Genomic DNA, 16738 nt, shown 5'->3' on the forward strand with positions numbered 1-16738 from the left:
TTTTGTTGTTTTACAGAGGTGCTGAACTTTTTCAAGCCACAATTGTGAAGGCTGTGAAAGCAAGAATTGAGGAAGAGAAAAAGTCAATGGATCAACTGAAGAGACAGTATGCCTTCCTTTGTTTTCTATGGTCATTCTCCTTCTATAGGGGTTGTTGTTGTGTGGCAAGTTGTTTCGACTCATGCTGAGGTGAACCTATCACAGAGTTTCCTTGGCAAAATTTGTTCAGAGTAGATTTGCCTTTAACTTTGCCTTTCTCTGAGTCTGAGAAACTAATTTGCCCAGGATCACCCTGTTGGTTTCAATGCCCGAATGGGGATTTGAACCCTGATCCCCAGAGTTGTAGTCCAGTGTTCAAACTTCTACACCACCCTAGTTCTCTTTTATAGAAGATTACCTAATAATTCTATAAGGGAGTACCTAGTTAGCCTTTCGGAGGTGGGAGTCCAACACCACTACATTAGACTTACAAAAAGTTATCTTAACTTTATAGATGTCCATACTATCCACAGAATAACCTAGCTCATGTATAATTTTCCCATCTTGTTTAAATTATAGATTGAAGTTGGTTTAATATCCTGATTAGTAAACTGGCATTCCCTGATATCCTTACAGTTCCCCGATCTGGGGAGCTAAAAAGGATTGGTGAGTTGGGGAACTCAGAAACAGGGGGAGTACATTGAATTGAACCATGAATTTAACTAGAGTTTGACAAGCAGAAATGTTGCATTGATTCTGAGATAGTATGATTTAGAGAAACATTCAGACATATACAATCCATTCTCATTTTATACTACCATCTGTAAATTGTATATAAATTTAGCTTTTGTAAAAATATAAAAATAGTTGGGATAAGCAAAATGCTGAGATCACATATTAAATGTGCAATGAATGTAGATCTATGTGCACTTGGGATCTTCAGAGATGAAGGTGTGTCTCTAATAATATAAATCCTTTTCCTTTTTCTTCTCCTTTTTTACAGAATGGATCGTATCAAAGCCAGACAACAGAAATATAAAAAGGGTAAAGAAAGGGTGATGAGCATGAACCAAGAAACCTCAGATGGGCAAGCAATTCAAAAGGAAGATGATGATGATGACGATGGTACTATTCCTTCAATATATCCGGCGTTGGTATTTATTGCTTGGACCTTGGTACTGTCAACATGAATGCATGTAGAGTAGTAGTAATACCCCCTTTGGCCATTTGTCTGAGGGATTTCACAGCCTTATCCAATGCATTATGCTCAGACATAACTTCCACTGTGTTCAGTGAGAATTCCTCATAATCATAATCATAATCAATCATAAATAGATTGTCTGTGCATATATGGGACATCCTTTACATTCCCATTTACTACATTTAAGCAGCAGTCTGAATATTATAGCCAGTTCGATGCATGTGGTGATCCTCTTCACTGAAGTAACAGGAGAACCATTCAGAGTTTTGAGTTAGGGTACTAATGTAACATTTATAACCTTTAAGATATTGCATGTGAGAGGCTACAGCTTGATAACTTGGCATATGCAAAATAAATATAGAGCTTTCACAGAGAATCTTTTTGAGACAAAAGGTTTGCATGTGGGTCTCAATTGGTTTTTCATGTTACATTGAGTTAACAGAAATGTTGGAAGGATGTTTGTACTTATAAACAATTTCAAACCAGAAAAGCTTTTTCAATACTCTTATTTAATGCAAAAAAAAAAAAAAAAAAAGTGAGTTAAATGAAATTTTAGGAACTCATATTTAAAGAAAAAGATTGCTCTTCTTTCCAGCTATATGTAACATTATATGCAATAAACTGTTGTTATTCCTTTGGCAACTCATTTTTTAAATAATTTATATAAAAAGTACTTTCACCAATACTGATGAAATCATGTTCCATCAATAATGGGGTAAGCAGTAATCCCAGTAAAGTGCACTTGTTAGTCATAAGTCTCATTGATTTTTGTTGGTCTACTCCAGTTAAGGATAATAATTAGTTTTAGTTTAATATCTTACAGATTTAGTTTTTCTTTTTCCCCCTTTTTGGAAGTATTACAAATGATATTGGAATATATGTCACAAAGGTTTTTTCTGATTTGTCGTCTTTTGCCAAGACACTATAACAGGAGTAGTTGCTGTGACACTTTAGATATTGTTGAATTGCATCTACTGTCAGACCTAGCCAGCATAGCCAATAGCGGAGAATGCTGGGAAGTATTCCAGCAACATCTGAAAGACTGCATGATTTTCCACCCTGGTCTACAAAAAATGTTTTCATGAATATATTTAACTGAATTTAACTGAAATTTTAATTTGATGAAATGGTTTTGGGGTGTTTCTTTTTTTTCTTTAGTAGGACAGAATCTGTTCTTCCACAGTTTGGAGCTAGGAAGAGCAAATACAAGCAGTAACATGTTTCTCATTTTGTAAAATTAATTTTTGGACATATTTCATTTTAGGAGAAGCAGACAAAGAAAAAGCCAAAGGCAAAAAAAAGCAGTGGTGGCGGCCTTGGGTTGATCATGCTTCTAGTAGGTTTCTAAATCATCTTTAAAATACATGGATTTAACCCTTATATCCTTGACCAGAATGGAGGCATCCCCAAGACATGTTTGTTTTATGCATAGTTGTATATTTGTGACTTGATAGTTATATGGATGCAAATTCAGTAATTTTGTGTGGAAACAAGAAAGAATCAGTCATTTGCAAGTATGGTCCAAAACACACAGCAGAAATAACCCACGTTGAGACCACTTTAACTGCCCTGCTTCAATGCTAGGCAATCCTGGGAGCTGTAGTTTTGTGAGATTTATTCTTCTCTGTCAGAGGGAGCTCTGGTACCACAATAAACTACAATTCCCAGGATTCCCTAGCACTCAGCCATAACGGTTAAAGCAGTCTCAAACTGGATTATTTCTACAGTGTGTTTTGGACTTATCATACCTTTGTAGTAATTTCCATTTTTACTAGCTATGACAACATATTCATCATATGAGGAAAAATACACTAGACATCCCTTCAAAAGATATTTAGATGCTTTGTCAATATAAACACTATCATCACCCTGTATTTGGCATTTTACTGTTAACATGAAAATATTTTCAATTGTTTGATTTATTCCAATCTAAACTGCCTCAGCTGTTACTGAGGTACTGTATGAGACATAGCAATGGCATATAAGATCACTAATCTGTTTGATGTTAAAATATTATCAAAATTCAGAGTAACAATTCATAAATCCATAATTTTGAAGCCTTTTTTAATTTTTAATACTTTGCTTTTCTATATATAAAAATATTTTATGCATCCATATGTATGTTTCTTTGTTATCTGTAGCACTGTTATTTTTATAAGAGCTCAACCCAGCATATAGAATGTCTGTTTCTATCAAGTCACAAGTAAACTATGCCTCTGTATATTTGTGTGTTTGAATGTGTGTGTGTATGTATGTGTGTGTGTGTTTCTGTTTCTAAAAGGGCATGATGAAAATTTATAGTGACTAATTCTTTTTCCAAACATTTGCTGAAGATAGATTGTTTTAGTTTTCAAAATAAATACATTATGACACGCTGTCTGCTAAGAGAAGAGCTGGATCATCTTAGTTTGGGGCTGCTGGAAAATTGTTGAAATTTAGGTGAAGAAAATGATTCAGAAGTTGTCATGTTCCCAGGTTATTCTTTACGGTGGATTTTAGATCAGGCAGAAGAATGTTGAATATGGTACATTTCCGGGGTATTTTGCTACTGTCCACTGTATTAGATAGACCTGCATCCATACAACTTTTGTTAAATTGTTCCAATTCAATTTAGCATTTCTGATTCATTTCACCCTCATTATATGTTTCAGGGAGTTAATATACAGTACATATTATTGCAATAATGCATATACTCGTGAAAAGCAATAGATGGCCAAGCTCCGAATTGTTTATTACTCATTAGTTCTCTATATCTTTCTCAGCTGCTAACATGTTCTGGACAGTTGTTTGCATATTTGAATGATTCAAACTGCTTGCTGTTTAGCTATGTATTTCTAAATATTTAACAAATCCAAAGTTCCTATCATGCTGCAGCTAATCAAGTACATATTACAGTGGACCCTTGTTATACGCTGGGGTTTAGTTCCAAAATCCCCCATGGATAACAAAATTCATGGATGCTCAAATCCCATTAAATATAATGATATAGCAAAATGGTGTCCCTTATTTTAAAAAATCAAAGTTTGATATTTGAAATTTATACTTTTTTTGAACATTTCCAAACTGTAGATGCTTGAATCCGTGTAAAAAAAGATCCGTGTATAAGAAGGGCCGACTGTATTTGCGCCATGACCTTTTTTTCTGATGAGAAATTCTCAGATCTTCTCTTGCTGGGGATGGCAATGTGAAATTGCCTTCCATGCATACTATTAAAAACATATGTTGCTGCCTGATAGTCTCTGCCAAAATGCTACAGTTTACTAATTTTATAGTAGTTTTTCCATTCTGATAGACCAATTAAAAATTATGGTCTGCTAAAATTAAAACTTTTCTCTGAAGGAAGGGTGGTCTGTAGGGATGGGCTTCTTTTAAGAGTGCTGTTTAATCATTGCTTTTATTGTGTGGCTTCAAGTTGTTGTTTAGAATGGGGTTGTCTTTGCCTTTGCCTTTGCCTTCCTTAGAGGCTGAGAAAATGTGACTTGCTAAAGTCATCCAGTAGGTTTTCATGGCCGAGCAGGACTTCAAACCCTGCTCTCCAGAATTGTAGTCCAGTGCTCAAACCACTACACCACTTTGGCTGTTGAATCATGTTGTTGTTGTTAGCTGCCCTCAAGTCGACCTCAACTTGACTCATACGCATCTCCAAGCCCCTCTATCCTTCACTGCTCTGCTTAGGTCATGTAAGTTCAGGGCCATGAACTCCCTGATGAAGTCTATCTATCTGGCATGCATTCTTCCTCTCTTCTGCTGCCTTCTACCTTTCATAGCATTATTGTCCTTTCCAATGATTCATGCCTTCTCATGATGTGGACAAAGTATGGTAGCTTCAGTTTAATCATCTTGGATTCCAGGAGAGTTCAGGCTAGATCTATTCAAGGACACATTTGTTTGTATTCTCATCACTGTTCTCACTTTAAATAGTATCAATAGGAATTGTATCTTAACATGGATTATTAGATTTTATTGGCACTGATGCTTACATCAGAGCAAGAGGTATGTGTGGACTTTGTGCAGGTGGTATCCCTACTACAGGACTGGATCCAGTATTCTTCTTAAACAGTAGCAGATCACACTTGTTCAACAAAACAGATTCATTATATCACATGAGAAATTTAATAGAATCGATTTCTTCCTGGCTCAGGACATAAAAATGGCTTCAGGTCATGAGAGAGATTTTAAAAAGAAGAGAAGGATTAAGGAATAATTGAATAAGAATTTATTAAGAAGTTATTTTGATGGTCCAGAAAGCTGTATAATGAGGGTCAAATGCGCTCTTGGATGTCATTCTGTATATGGCTTTGTAAGTTTATTATTATAAAAACATTAAAGTATTTTCTTTTACTTACAGAGATTATGTTAATAATCTTTAAGGGCAAATGTAAGGCTGTTTTTTCCCAGCTCTGTTACTTTTTTGGACTACAACTCCCAGAGTACCCAGCCAGCAGGGCAACTGGCATGCTGCAAGTTTTAGTCCAAAAACATAACTCTTCTTCATCTCTGCTCTTGCTTATTACTTTTCTTTTCACATTTTATTTCCTTTGTTTATCAAGTTAGACCTATTAGCTTATTTGGAGTTTTAAACAGTGTGCTTCTGTTCAAGGATATAAGGCCCAGTTCATTCACACCCCATCTTGAACATATGGAGGCCTCCGGACATTTTAGTGATGATCATATATGCTTTTAAAATATATATATTAAGCAAGAAATTGTTTCCCATTTTCGAACTTGTAAGCTTGAAAAATACTGTGGTTTTTAAGAACTAAAATGTTACCAGATGCATGTATACTTTTAGCAGAATTTTGGTTTTTCTTCTTCTTCTAGTGTTAAAATTTAACATTTATGCAGACCCATTCAAGTTGGAGATTCCTCGGTCTCTGATGAAATGAAATTAATATTTTTTTTAAACAAGTTAAGAATATTGCAAGTTTTTAATACTATTGTTCCATTTTTTATTTTATCAGCGCCTATTCTTCTGGTAGTACTATATTTCTTCTGTAACTGACCTTCTTCACTGTGTCTACAAACATCACAATAAAATGATTTATCTGCCATTGATTCTGTTCATCTCTTGCTTTTTCTCCACTTCTACCCGTCGTGCCCTTGAGTGCCATGGTCAGATAAACTTATGAAGTGCTTTTTCTCTCACAAATATAAATATATATATATTTTATTTCGCTTAGTGGTCAGAAGTGGAGATTATTATTTGTTTGAAACGGACAGTGAAGAAGAGGAAGAGGAGGAGAAAAAGGAAGAGGACGAACCCGCTAAAAGATCTGCATTCCAGGTAGTGTGTCTACCCATGTGTTCCTGCTAAATAGGTTTGAATAATCAAATCATTACTGAAAACTGAAAGGAATGGTGTGCCAGTTTAAAATCAATTGCTGCTTGCTTATATTATCAGCCTTTTGCAATGCAAAGATGATACAGGAGATGGATTCTCATTCACTTGCAAATGTAGCATGGTTGTTTGTTTTTTTTAAAAAAATAAAGTTTCATATCCTGAACTCTATTTTTCTGATGTTGCATTGAAGACAAGTGAATAAAACATCTTTTCATCAGCATTGCTTGATATTGCTTAAATTTGTTTGTTTGTTTGTTTGTTTGGGGGGAAAGAAATGCCATGAAGAATTCTTAAAGATATATTTATTGTAATAAAAGCTGGGGTTTATATGGATGGATATAGTTTTATTTGGTGAGAGAAGTCAGTCAAATGTAACAATATAATTAATATATTTTTGTGTTCTAGGTTGAAGAAAGGTAAGCCATAAGTATAGCACCACCACAGCATTCAGCAACCTGATTAATGCATGTGTACCCCCATCAGAATGCAGCATCCTGGTGCTCTCATACTACTTCTATGTTAATAAAGTCAGATTGTAATATTACATTCACATGGACTGACTATATAGACATGGAATATTAGTGTCATAGTGGCGTATCCATGGATTATTGTATGGGGACTCCACTTATGATCTTTCATATGACACAGTGTCTGTAGTGGGGGGGGGGGGTTAAGACTAAAGATCAGAGTTCCTGCCTAAATTCCTTTCATATTTGGAGCACCCTGGATTCATAAAATATCTTTTCTGGCGTATCTGTCATATGAGTGAATCCATATTTCATCATAGTTGATATAGACCCATTGGTTACTGTAGCCTAATTTGATTGCTAGTCCCAACTAGAGTAGGCATAGTAAATGAATTACAGTTCAGTCAAAACTTAATTGATTCAATAGTTCTCCCTTAGAAGGTACTAGCAATTGAATTTAGGCCTATATGTCTGCTTTTGAGTACTATCCAACTGAATGTATTATGTTATAGACTTTACAGAGTCTGTAGAATAGTTTCCATTCATCTTTTTATATTTCATCATATTCATTAATTTATATTCACTTAAAATTGTATAAAAGATCATTACCTAAAGCAAATGAAATATATAATATCATTACCTAAATCAAATTAAGAATGCATACAGATTTCTGTATTAATTTTAAAAAGCTAGTCAATCTGTTCTTATTCTGTCCAAAGTTTCAGGTTGTTTGTTGATTTGCTGAAAAGAATTTACATATTTTTTGTCAAAATCTCTTCAGTTTACACTGATTATCTTGAAATCTTCTGAACTGAAATCTATACATTTATCCTTTAATGTTTCATTATATAGCAACAAATAATTTTGGGTCAAAAGACATTATGTTAGTCTTTTTCACTTACAAAGATTAGAAATAATGATAAGTATATATTTGGTTACCAGAGAAAGGGCATAAAAGAATAATAGCATCAGGGATGAGAATCTGTAACTTCTAATATATGTCACATACTGAATATTAATTTTCATTAAGTTTTTAATCATTCTCACTAATATATTATTGTTACGTGTGTGATAATTAACCTTCATACAACTATGCTGTCACTAACTGTACACTCTAAGCTTGAATACTCACAGTTCACATATTATATGCTTGTTTTAATTTAAATCCTGTTAGCTAATATGATTGTGCAAATATTTCTTATAACAGTAACAATTATATTTCACTAATTTTCTTACTTTGTCCTTCTTTGTAGAGAGCTATTGCGAAATTTGCTTCAGCCATTTTAGCCTTGCCAAAGTCTGTTATTAAACTGCCCAAAACTATTCTTCAGTATTTAATCAGAGCTGCAAAGGTATTTGATGTTCCATACTGTGTAGATTGTGATCTCATCCCATACTCTTCTGGCAAAGGGTATCCCTTTTCTGCATTTTCCCTCTTAGTGTGAACTTCATGAGGACTTAAGGTAATCAACAATTTGGTTTGCATAGGACTTAATAAACTGAATCACAGGATAAATTGCCACTCTCAATTTGACTGTGATCATAGATTCCTGAGAGAAAATGCAGAGACACATCTTGGTGTAAACTTGGGATTTCTGCCAAAGCTGTTTTAAGAGGATTCCATCAGGTTGCATGCATCTATAGATAATATAAAATATATATAATAAAAATGATGAGCCAATTTAATTGATGAGTTTAGCAGGATTTCACACTGCATGATAATCTTTCTCAGAAAGCTGGTTAAAACCTACATTGTAGATAAGCACATCAGGTTTCCTTTGCATCATTATTCTGATATCACTAAGTAATCATTTAGCTTTCTGTGGACCTCTTTTGGAAGTACTTGTGATATTTTAGAAGTGATAACTTTATATATGCATTATACTACTTACCTGAAAGAACTATAAAATGTTTTAGATGCAGCATAACTGATCAAATCCTAATGAGCTGTGTATATTTGTACTGTTCTTTAAATGCAGAGCTTATGTACCTTAATTTTTACTCTTAAGAAATAACAGATGAGTTAATGTTTTTTAACAGTTGCATTATTGCAGCTAATCCTCCTTAAAGCTTCTTGTTGTCCTTTGCCTTCAAGTCATTTCTGGCTTATGGTGACCCTAAGGTGACCCTATCACAGGATTTCTTGGCAAGATTTGTTTGGAGGGGATTTGCTATTGCCTTCCTCTAAGACTGGGTCATCTTGTGAGATTCTGTACCCAAGTGTGGATTTGAACACTAGATTCAGTACATCACATTTGTTCTTAAAGTTATCTGGAGTTTTAAAAATCTTAGAATGAGCATGCCATTTCAGTAAGAAGGTTGATCATACCATTGGATTGTTATTTCTATTCCAATTTCTATTCTGTTTCTATTCAAAGCTGTATTTTTCCATAACAGTTTTAATGAGGGGAACATTCAGTCAAGTGTTGAAAAATCTCACACTTTGTGGTTACAGATTTAAGTAGCTATATAAGAATGAGCACCATTCCAGTGTTGGAATGGGGTTCTGCTGCCACTCCTCTTCACTGAAGCATCACAAAGCCAAATCTTGAATAAAGGAATCCTCAGAAATGGTTTGGGATGTAGTCTGGAAACAGTGGGTGGCAGAAAGGATTATCAAAGTGGTGGATCCCTCTAATGTGAGCAGAATCACCTTTTCATTTGTGCAAGACAGCTTTGAATCCAACTTATTAATACAGCAGCAGTAGTATTTTATTTTAATTCAAATCATAAACCAAATTTGTGAAGTACTGTGGGGCGCGGCAGGGAGGAAAAAGACAACAACACTTAGTTCTCCCACATTTAGTACTGTAGTTTTTCACGTTCACATTTCATAACCAGAGAGTTTATTTTATTTCTGTGCCCCTTGACATTTTAAAGGCATTTCTTCATAAATCATCAGTGTATTTTTGTGTATCAGAACAGCAATAAATAAAATTAAAGCTACATTTCCTTTTGTAATATCCAATGATAACATATTCCAGCTTCCCTGAGACAGTTTGTGCATGTTTCTGTTAGAAAATGTAACTGTTCCGTCTATCCTCACCCTCTTCTCTTTGCGTGCATGCATTTGTTTGTTCTATGGCTGTAGCTAATGTCTTTAACTGGTGGTGATGCAGTGCTAGCTGAAGATGATTTTCATTCTGTAATGAAGATCATACAGACAAAAGCAAAGATCTTTTGTCTCAAACTGCTATCACATAGTCCTTACCTTTTTGTTATTTTTATTCAAATGTGCTATAGAAATCAGTGCATACTATGTGGTGGTTGTGGCAATATGAACTTCCATTGCACTCTTATTTTAAAAGATGAATTTTAAAATGAGCATATTTAGATTGTTCACAGTTTAAGAAATGTTAGACTAAACTTTAAAGGTCATATTCTATTTAGAATATTGTTCAACAGGTAAAGCTACTTTCAGGAAACGGTTCATATGTAGATGATACTTTAATTCCCAGAATATAACTTGTGAATCCACAACTGTTAAAATTATTTGGTTCATTAAGTATTTGAAAATAGCACCCCAAAAATCTCAGACTTCATTTTAGGTATTTGGGTTGAAATCAGAAATATTTAGTTAATCTCCCAGATTTAAATCTGTTTATTCAAATAACTGTTATTTTGTCATTTGCCATTATTTTGTTTACTGGTTACTTAATAAGGAGCCTGAATGAATTGGTTTGTTCCCTTTAGTTTGTTTATCAGGCTTGGATTACTGATCCTAAAACTGCCCTCCGACAGAGACGAAAAGAGAAGAAAAAGTTTGAGAAAGAAAGAAGACGAAGACGGAAAGGATCAGGAGATGGTATTTATTCTTCTGTAATATTTTCAGTTATGTCCTATAAACTATACAAAGATGCCTTCTCCTCCTCCCATTGGAGAAAGACTTTGCTGGCATAGTATATGCCTTGCATGTTGAAAATTCCTGGTAATTAAAATAATAATAAAAAGAATCATATAGTATATGGTAAAAAAGACATAATGTTCTGGAAAGCCACAGCCTATAAAAGCAGAAAATGGTGGGACAGTTGGACAAATGTTCTTGTCCTATGGAGTTACAGTATGTAATTCTTTAATGTTGAGAATGTTAGCACACAAATGTTTTTAATGTGTTGCAAGAAAAAGGAAACTGTTGTTTGAATGATACCTACAAAGGAGGTTATTAGATTGTGATTTCATCCTGGTTTGTAGGTTGCAATTTCCCAGATTGGACGTTGTGAGAAACCGAGGTCTAATAAACTATGAAGTTATGAATTAAGGCATGGAAAGAAGTGGGGAAACAAAAAAGAATAGGGAGTGTGTAGGAAGAACTTTTGTTGCCAGCATTATAAAATGATGGCTAGTACAGTCGGCCCTTCTTATACACGGATTTTTTATACACGGATTCAAGCATACACGGTTTGAAAATGTTCCAAAAAAGTATAAATTTACCTTGATGTTCCATTTTTTATTAGGGACACCATTTTGCTATGTCATTATATTTAATGGGACTTGAGCATACACTGATTTTGTTATACACGGGGGATCTTGGAACCAAACCCCAGCGTATAACAAGGGTCCACTGTATCCTATTACTGGATTATGATGCTGTAAAACAGATTTCTGCAATTCACTGGTGTGGTTGTTGCATTGGCCAATATTCTGTTTTGACCATGCAATGATCAACCCCAAACTCACCTTCTAAGCAGCACATTCCCCCCCCCCCCCAACATGGCCATTTCCATGTTGTTGGAGAGTCGGAGAAGAGTAAGGATGCATCAAGCTATTTTTCTATAATTGGACATTCTGCCATAGGCAGCTGCTGAGACACTGGGACATCTGTGTGATTCTTGTACATGCTATAGGAAAATAGCTGGATGCTTTTTGGATACTCCCATTTTGAGGTGGGCTGTGATGATTATAAGGTGAGCATCAGAAGACGTAGCTACAGAGATGTATCTTGTGATACACGTATGTGTCCCAATGCAGGATCTTGGCTGATGTGTCCTAACTGAATGAGTTCTATCAAATTTGAAAGCAACAGAGTTTTAATTTAAAAAAATAAAATTAGTTCTTTTATATCAAACAAGTACAAACTTCCAAGATTCTTTGCTTATTGTTTTTATATTGATTTCTCAGTTAGTATAGATGTGGAGTGTGACGAAAGAGATGAATCTGTCAAAAAGAAATCAGATGGACCTGGTAAGTAAAGGGACAATAAAGGTATTTTAAAACAATGCTAATGGATAGGACTGCACAGCCATGGGTTACATAAAAGCATTATGTATCAAGAATCATAGCAATACTAGCATACATGATACTATTCAAGCCAGTTTGAGGCTACAGAATTGTGAAGCGAGATGAATTAAGTAGATACTGTTTTGTATTTAGAGATGCTGTAATTAAATTTTTTTGTATGTTGGCCAGCTACATTTTGAACTTTTAAAAAGATATAAAATATTTAATATTAACTGCTTCAGGGTCTTAAAAATGAAAGGCAGTGTGGACTGCAGTGTATGAGGAGCTGCTCACATATATGAAGAAGTGAACCACAATATGTAGCTTTTGAAATACTAAGCACAGAATGATAATAGACAGCCTTAAATCTGAATGCAACATTTTAAAATAGCTGTCACCTGGTTATAGGAAGTGTTTCAGCATAAACAGAGCAAAAGCTCTGAGTTCACCAAACAGTGATTTCAAATTACATGACTATGCTTTAAATCTGCAACTGATAATTTGTGCCATGAAACAATAAATACCTGATAAACAATTTAATCCTATGTACATCTGTTCAGAGTTTACAGTAGAGTTTACTCCTAGATAATTAAGAAGAGGATTGCAGCCATATGTTTTCTCTTGTCTAGATTTTCATAAATTATTTGAAAATATTTACTAATATGATTATTGATTTACCAGACTATATTTGTTTTTGTTTTTCTCCAGATAACATTATCAAAAGAATATATAATATCTTGAAGTTTACCTGGGTTCTTTTCCTCGCAACAATAGACAGTTTTACAGCTTGGCTCAATTCAATTTCGAGGGAGCACATTGATATTTCCACCGTGCTCAGAATCGAGAGGTGCATGCTTACTAGAGAAATAAAAAAGGTAATATGACAAACTCACAACATTTATATGATGGTAGCAAACAGGTTTGTCTTTCAGATACACTTTGGCCTACAGTAACCACACTGTATTTTCTTTTTTCTTTTCATTTTTGGGAGAATGCTATGCATTAACAAACTTTTTTAGTTTTGGTTTTTAAAACAATTTTTGCTATGAATTGAGGAAAACCTTCAAACTCAGGTGAAAAAGTAGAACACCTTTTTCTATATTGTATAACACTTTATATATTGTATAGTTGAAATGTGGTGGCTTAGTGGTTACGATACCAGTTCTGATGACTGGAAGATTGGAAGGTTGGCAGTTTGAGGCCCAAGCGCCACATGATGGAGTGAGCTCCTGTCACTAGTCCCAGCTTCTTCTAACCTAGCAGTTTGAAAGCATACAAATGTAAGTAGATAAATAGGTATCACTTCAGTGTGTAGGTAACAGCATTCGGTGCAGTCATGCTGTCCACATGACCATTAGAGTCATCTTCAGACAATGCTGGCTCTTCGGCTTAATAACAGAGATAAGCACCACCGCTACCGTCAGTTATGACTAGACATTTGTGTCAAGGGACTACTTTTACTTTTTACCTTTATGGTTGTATATACCTGCATGGTAGGAGGAATTCCTGATTATGGAGTTCCTTCTTCCTGGATGCACAGTTGGCACCAACACTGGAATGATTCTGGCACCATATTAAAACCTGGCTCTTTATTAAAACCTTTGAGTGAAACTGATTTTATCGAGGCTACACATATTTTCAGATTCAAAATTGTTTAAAATTTTCTGTTTTTAAATTGAGAAACTATTTAATATATTTTAATATTTTAACACATCTGTAATTATTTATTCTTTGTAGCTGATTTTATTGTAAGCTGCCCTGCAAACTTAATAAAAAAATAATAAATACAATAAATAAATCATCCTTGCAGTCCTTCCACTCTAAGATTCTATGATTCTACAAACATGATTTATTTTTGCCTTCTGCAGATTTAAAAAATCTTCACAGTAGACTATTTAGAGACATCACACAACAGTAATGTCCTACTTGATTTTCCCAATTCTGCCTCTTTTGTCTTAGGGGAATGTTCCAACTCGAGAAAGTATCCATATGTATTACCAGAACCATATGATGAAACTTTCCAGGGAATCAGGATTGGATGAAATTTATGAGCCTGGACAGGCTGAGAGGACAGTAAGTCTAGAATCTGCACCATCTCGAGATAGCGAAACCAGGTATTTTGTCAATGTGCACAATAATTACCTATTGACCTTCATAAATCTACAAATATCTTGTAATAACTTTAGTTTATGTTGCTGATTAATACTAGATTTGATCCCTGGAATTTTAACATCCTGTTAGCCTAACTTTGACTAGAAGCAGATATTCAGCATCTGTATTTCATTCCTTTGCCTACCACTACACTGTAGAAATAATCCAGTTTGACCCCACTTTGACTGCTTTGGCTCAGTGCTATGGAATTCTAGGATTTATAGATCTGTGAGGTATTTGGTCTTCTGTGTCAGAGCACTCTGGTGCCACAGCAAACTACAATTCCCAGAATTCTATAGCACTGAGTCATGGTAGTTAACGTGGTGTCAAACTGGATTATTTCTGCAGTGTGGATGCAATCTTTGTCTTCTTCTTGTTAACATGAGAGTGACAAATATTTTCTATCTTGTCTGCTGTTATCTTTGTTCTGGTTTTACTTCTCTAAATGTGGTTCTAGGGTTTTACAGACAACCTCTACATTGAAAGAATACACACACAAAAAATCCTTGGGGCTGAACAAGCCAGACTTGGATATCTCCCCAAGTAGAAATGTTTGCCTTTGTCAGTGGATTTGGACTGAATGGGAAAGGGCTTTCAATGCATACTGATGTACATAACAGAGAGCTCTTGTGGGAGTCCCATTGTGGGAGAAAGGTGGGATATAAATCCCATTCCTTTTGTCACATTACAGGGACAGTGTCCTCCCTCCCATCCCTCAAAAACTGGTGCCTCGGAAATGGCTAGCTGTGGTACTGCTTTTCTGTTCAAAAATGCAAATGTTCACATAGTATTTATACCTGAGCAATTTGTCTTAAAATATTGTACTGCCTTTGAGGCTTTTTCATTACACTGAAAAAAATCTGAATTTAAAAGTACCAAGATATATGGGATGTGGTTGGGGAAAAAAAGCAATAGATACTTTTCACTTATTTTTCATTTAATATAATTTTATTCTTGTTTTTAAAAGAACACTTAAAATGTGACTACATATTTGACTACATATTTGAGAGTGTTTTTGTTGTTCATTGAGAGGTTTGTTTTGGGTTTTTAGGATGCATTTAAAGTGTCTTCTTAGGGCCCATTCACACTACTTAAATGTAGTGCTATATTGTACTTCAGCTGTCTTGGCAACATACTGTAGAATCCTGGGATTTGTAGTTTAAGAACGCACTGGAGTTTTGTGGCTAAGAATGCTAAATGCCCCTTCTAAACAGCAAATCCCAGGCTTCAGTGAGATGTTGCTATTCCAGTTAATAATATGGGGATATAGCACTGTAATTGTGTAGTATTACTGAGTCCTTAGTGCACCTGCAGTTCAGCTCTACAAAATACTTAGCTACCATTCCAAACAACCATATACGTCATCCTCATCATTAGACTTCTGTAAAAGTCCCCTTCCAGAAATTCAGATGCTGATCTGGTAGTTTTGGCTGACTTGAGGGAATGTTAATAAAAAGGACACCATCTCTCCTCAAAAGAAGCACAATAGCGGTTAACTATTCTGTCCAACAACTTTTCCATTAGTAAACTGTCCCATAACCTATGCTACCATTTGTCCATTGTTAAGCTGCCCGTCTTCCAGTTCTTGGCTGTTTCAATTCTTGTGATGTCCAGGAGAAAACAAATTATTTTGATATTGAAAATATCAATGATTTGTGTTTCAAGTCTTTGTTCTCTCCCAGAGAGAAGAAATATATTTCATAAATATCTGCAAGACCTCAATATTCTTCTTTCTGTGGTTCACATAAACATCTTACTGTTCTGATAAAGTGGAATAAATTAATACTTGCTAGCCTCATTGGGTCAAATTTTAAAATGGCCAATCTGAATCTTCCTCAAAAGCACCAGTTCAAGCTATCTTCCTTCTATTAATTATGCATTTTAGGACACTATTATCATTCATTTCAGTGTTTATTTGTTCACTAGAGTTAAATTAATTTTACCTTTCAGTCCTGTTCAGAAATATTCACTGCAACAGCATATTACTTTAATCTTGATCCTGTTCAATTTTTCCTTAATAGTTTGTTTGCATTTCACCAAGTTTTGGTCCCATAACTATTATTTATTTCAACTATCATAATCCTGGTGCTTGCCTCCAGTATACTACTGTATGGATACATGAGCAAACATAGGGGGTATTACTTGATGGACCTATAGTAAGAGACTATAAACTAACTTACAAACCTGTTAGAAATTAGAAAACAGTTTTGGAAGCAGTGGAACATTGTAAGATCTTGCCAGTTGTTGCATGGTTAAAGTAATACGCTTATATTGTTTAATGAACTGTTTAATGAAAAAGTTTGTCATATTCACACTGGGTTTCTTTTGAAAGCAGATGAGATCATAAATAGTAGGGGTAATTCCCCATCATGTTTACATTAA

The 16738-nt window shown here is 34.7% G+C and overlaps 1 protein-coding gene across 1 annotated transcript in view; it reads left to right on the forward strand.

Moving 5' to 3' along the window:
* LOC149317196 (piezo-type mechanosensitive ion channel component 2-like) overlaps nucleotides 1-16738 on the forward strand; it is a 285183-nt gene that overhangs the window by 242039 nt on the left and 26406 nt on the right. The window contains exons 30-38 of the mRNA XM_089517023.1: nucleotides 17-106; nucleotides 983-1104; nucleotides 2445-2516; nucleotides 6361-6464; nucleotides 8242-8340; nucleotides 10682-10793; nucleotides 12107-12169; nucleotides 12914-13080; nucleotides 14165-14319. Coding sequence (XP_089373149.1) covers nucleotides 17-106; nucleotides 983-1104; nucleotides 2445-2516; nucleotides 6361-6464; nucleotides 8242-8340; nucleotides 10682-10793; nucleotides 12107-12169; nucleotides 12914-13080; nucleotides 14165-14319 — 984 coding nt within the window. The remainder of the gene's footprint in view (nucleotides 1-16; nucleotides 107-982; nucleotides 1105-2444; nucleotides 2517-6360; nucleotides 6465-8241; nucleotides 8341-10681; nucleotides 10794-12106; nucleotides 12170-12913; nucleotides 13081-14164; nucleotides 14320-16738) is intronic.

The sequence above is a fragment of the Sceloporus occidentalis genome, unplaced genomic scaffold, assembly GCF_023333645.1.
Source record: "Sceloporus occidentalis isolate IW3139 unplaced genomic scaffold, rSceOcc1.0.p SCAF_3, whole genome shotgun sequence".
NCBI classification, from domain to species: domain Eukaryota; kingdom Metazoa; phylum Chordata; class Lepidosauria; order Squamata; family Phrynosomatidae; genus Sceloporus; species Sceloporus occidentalis.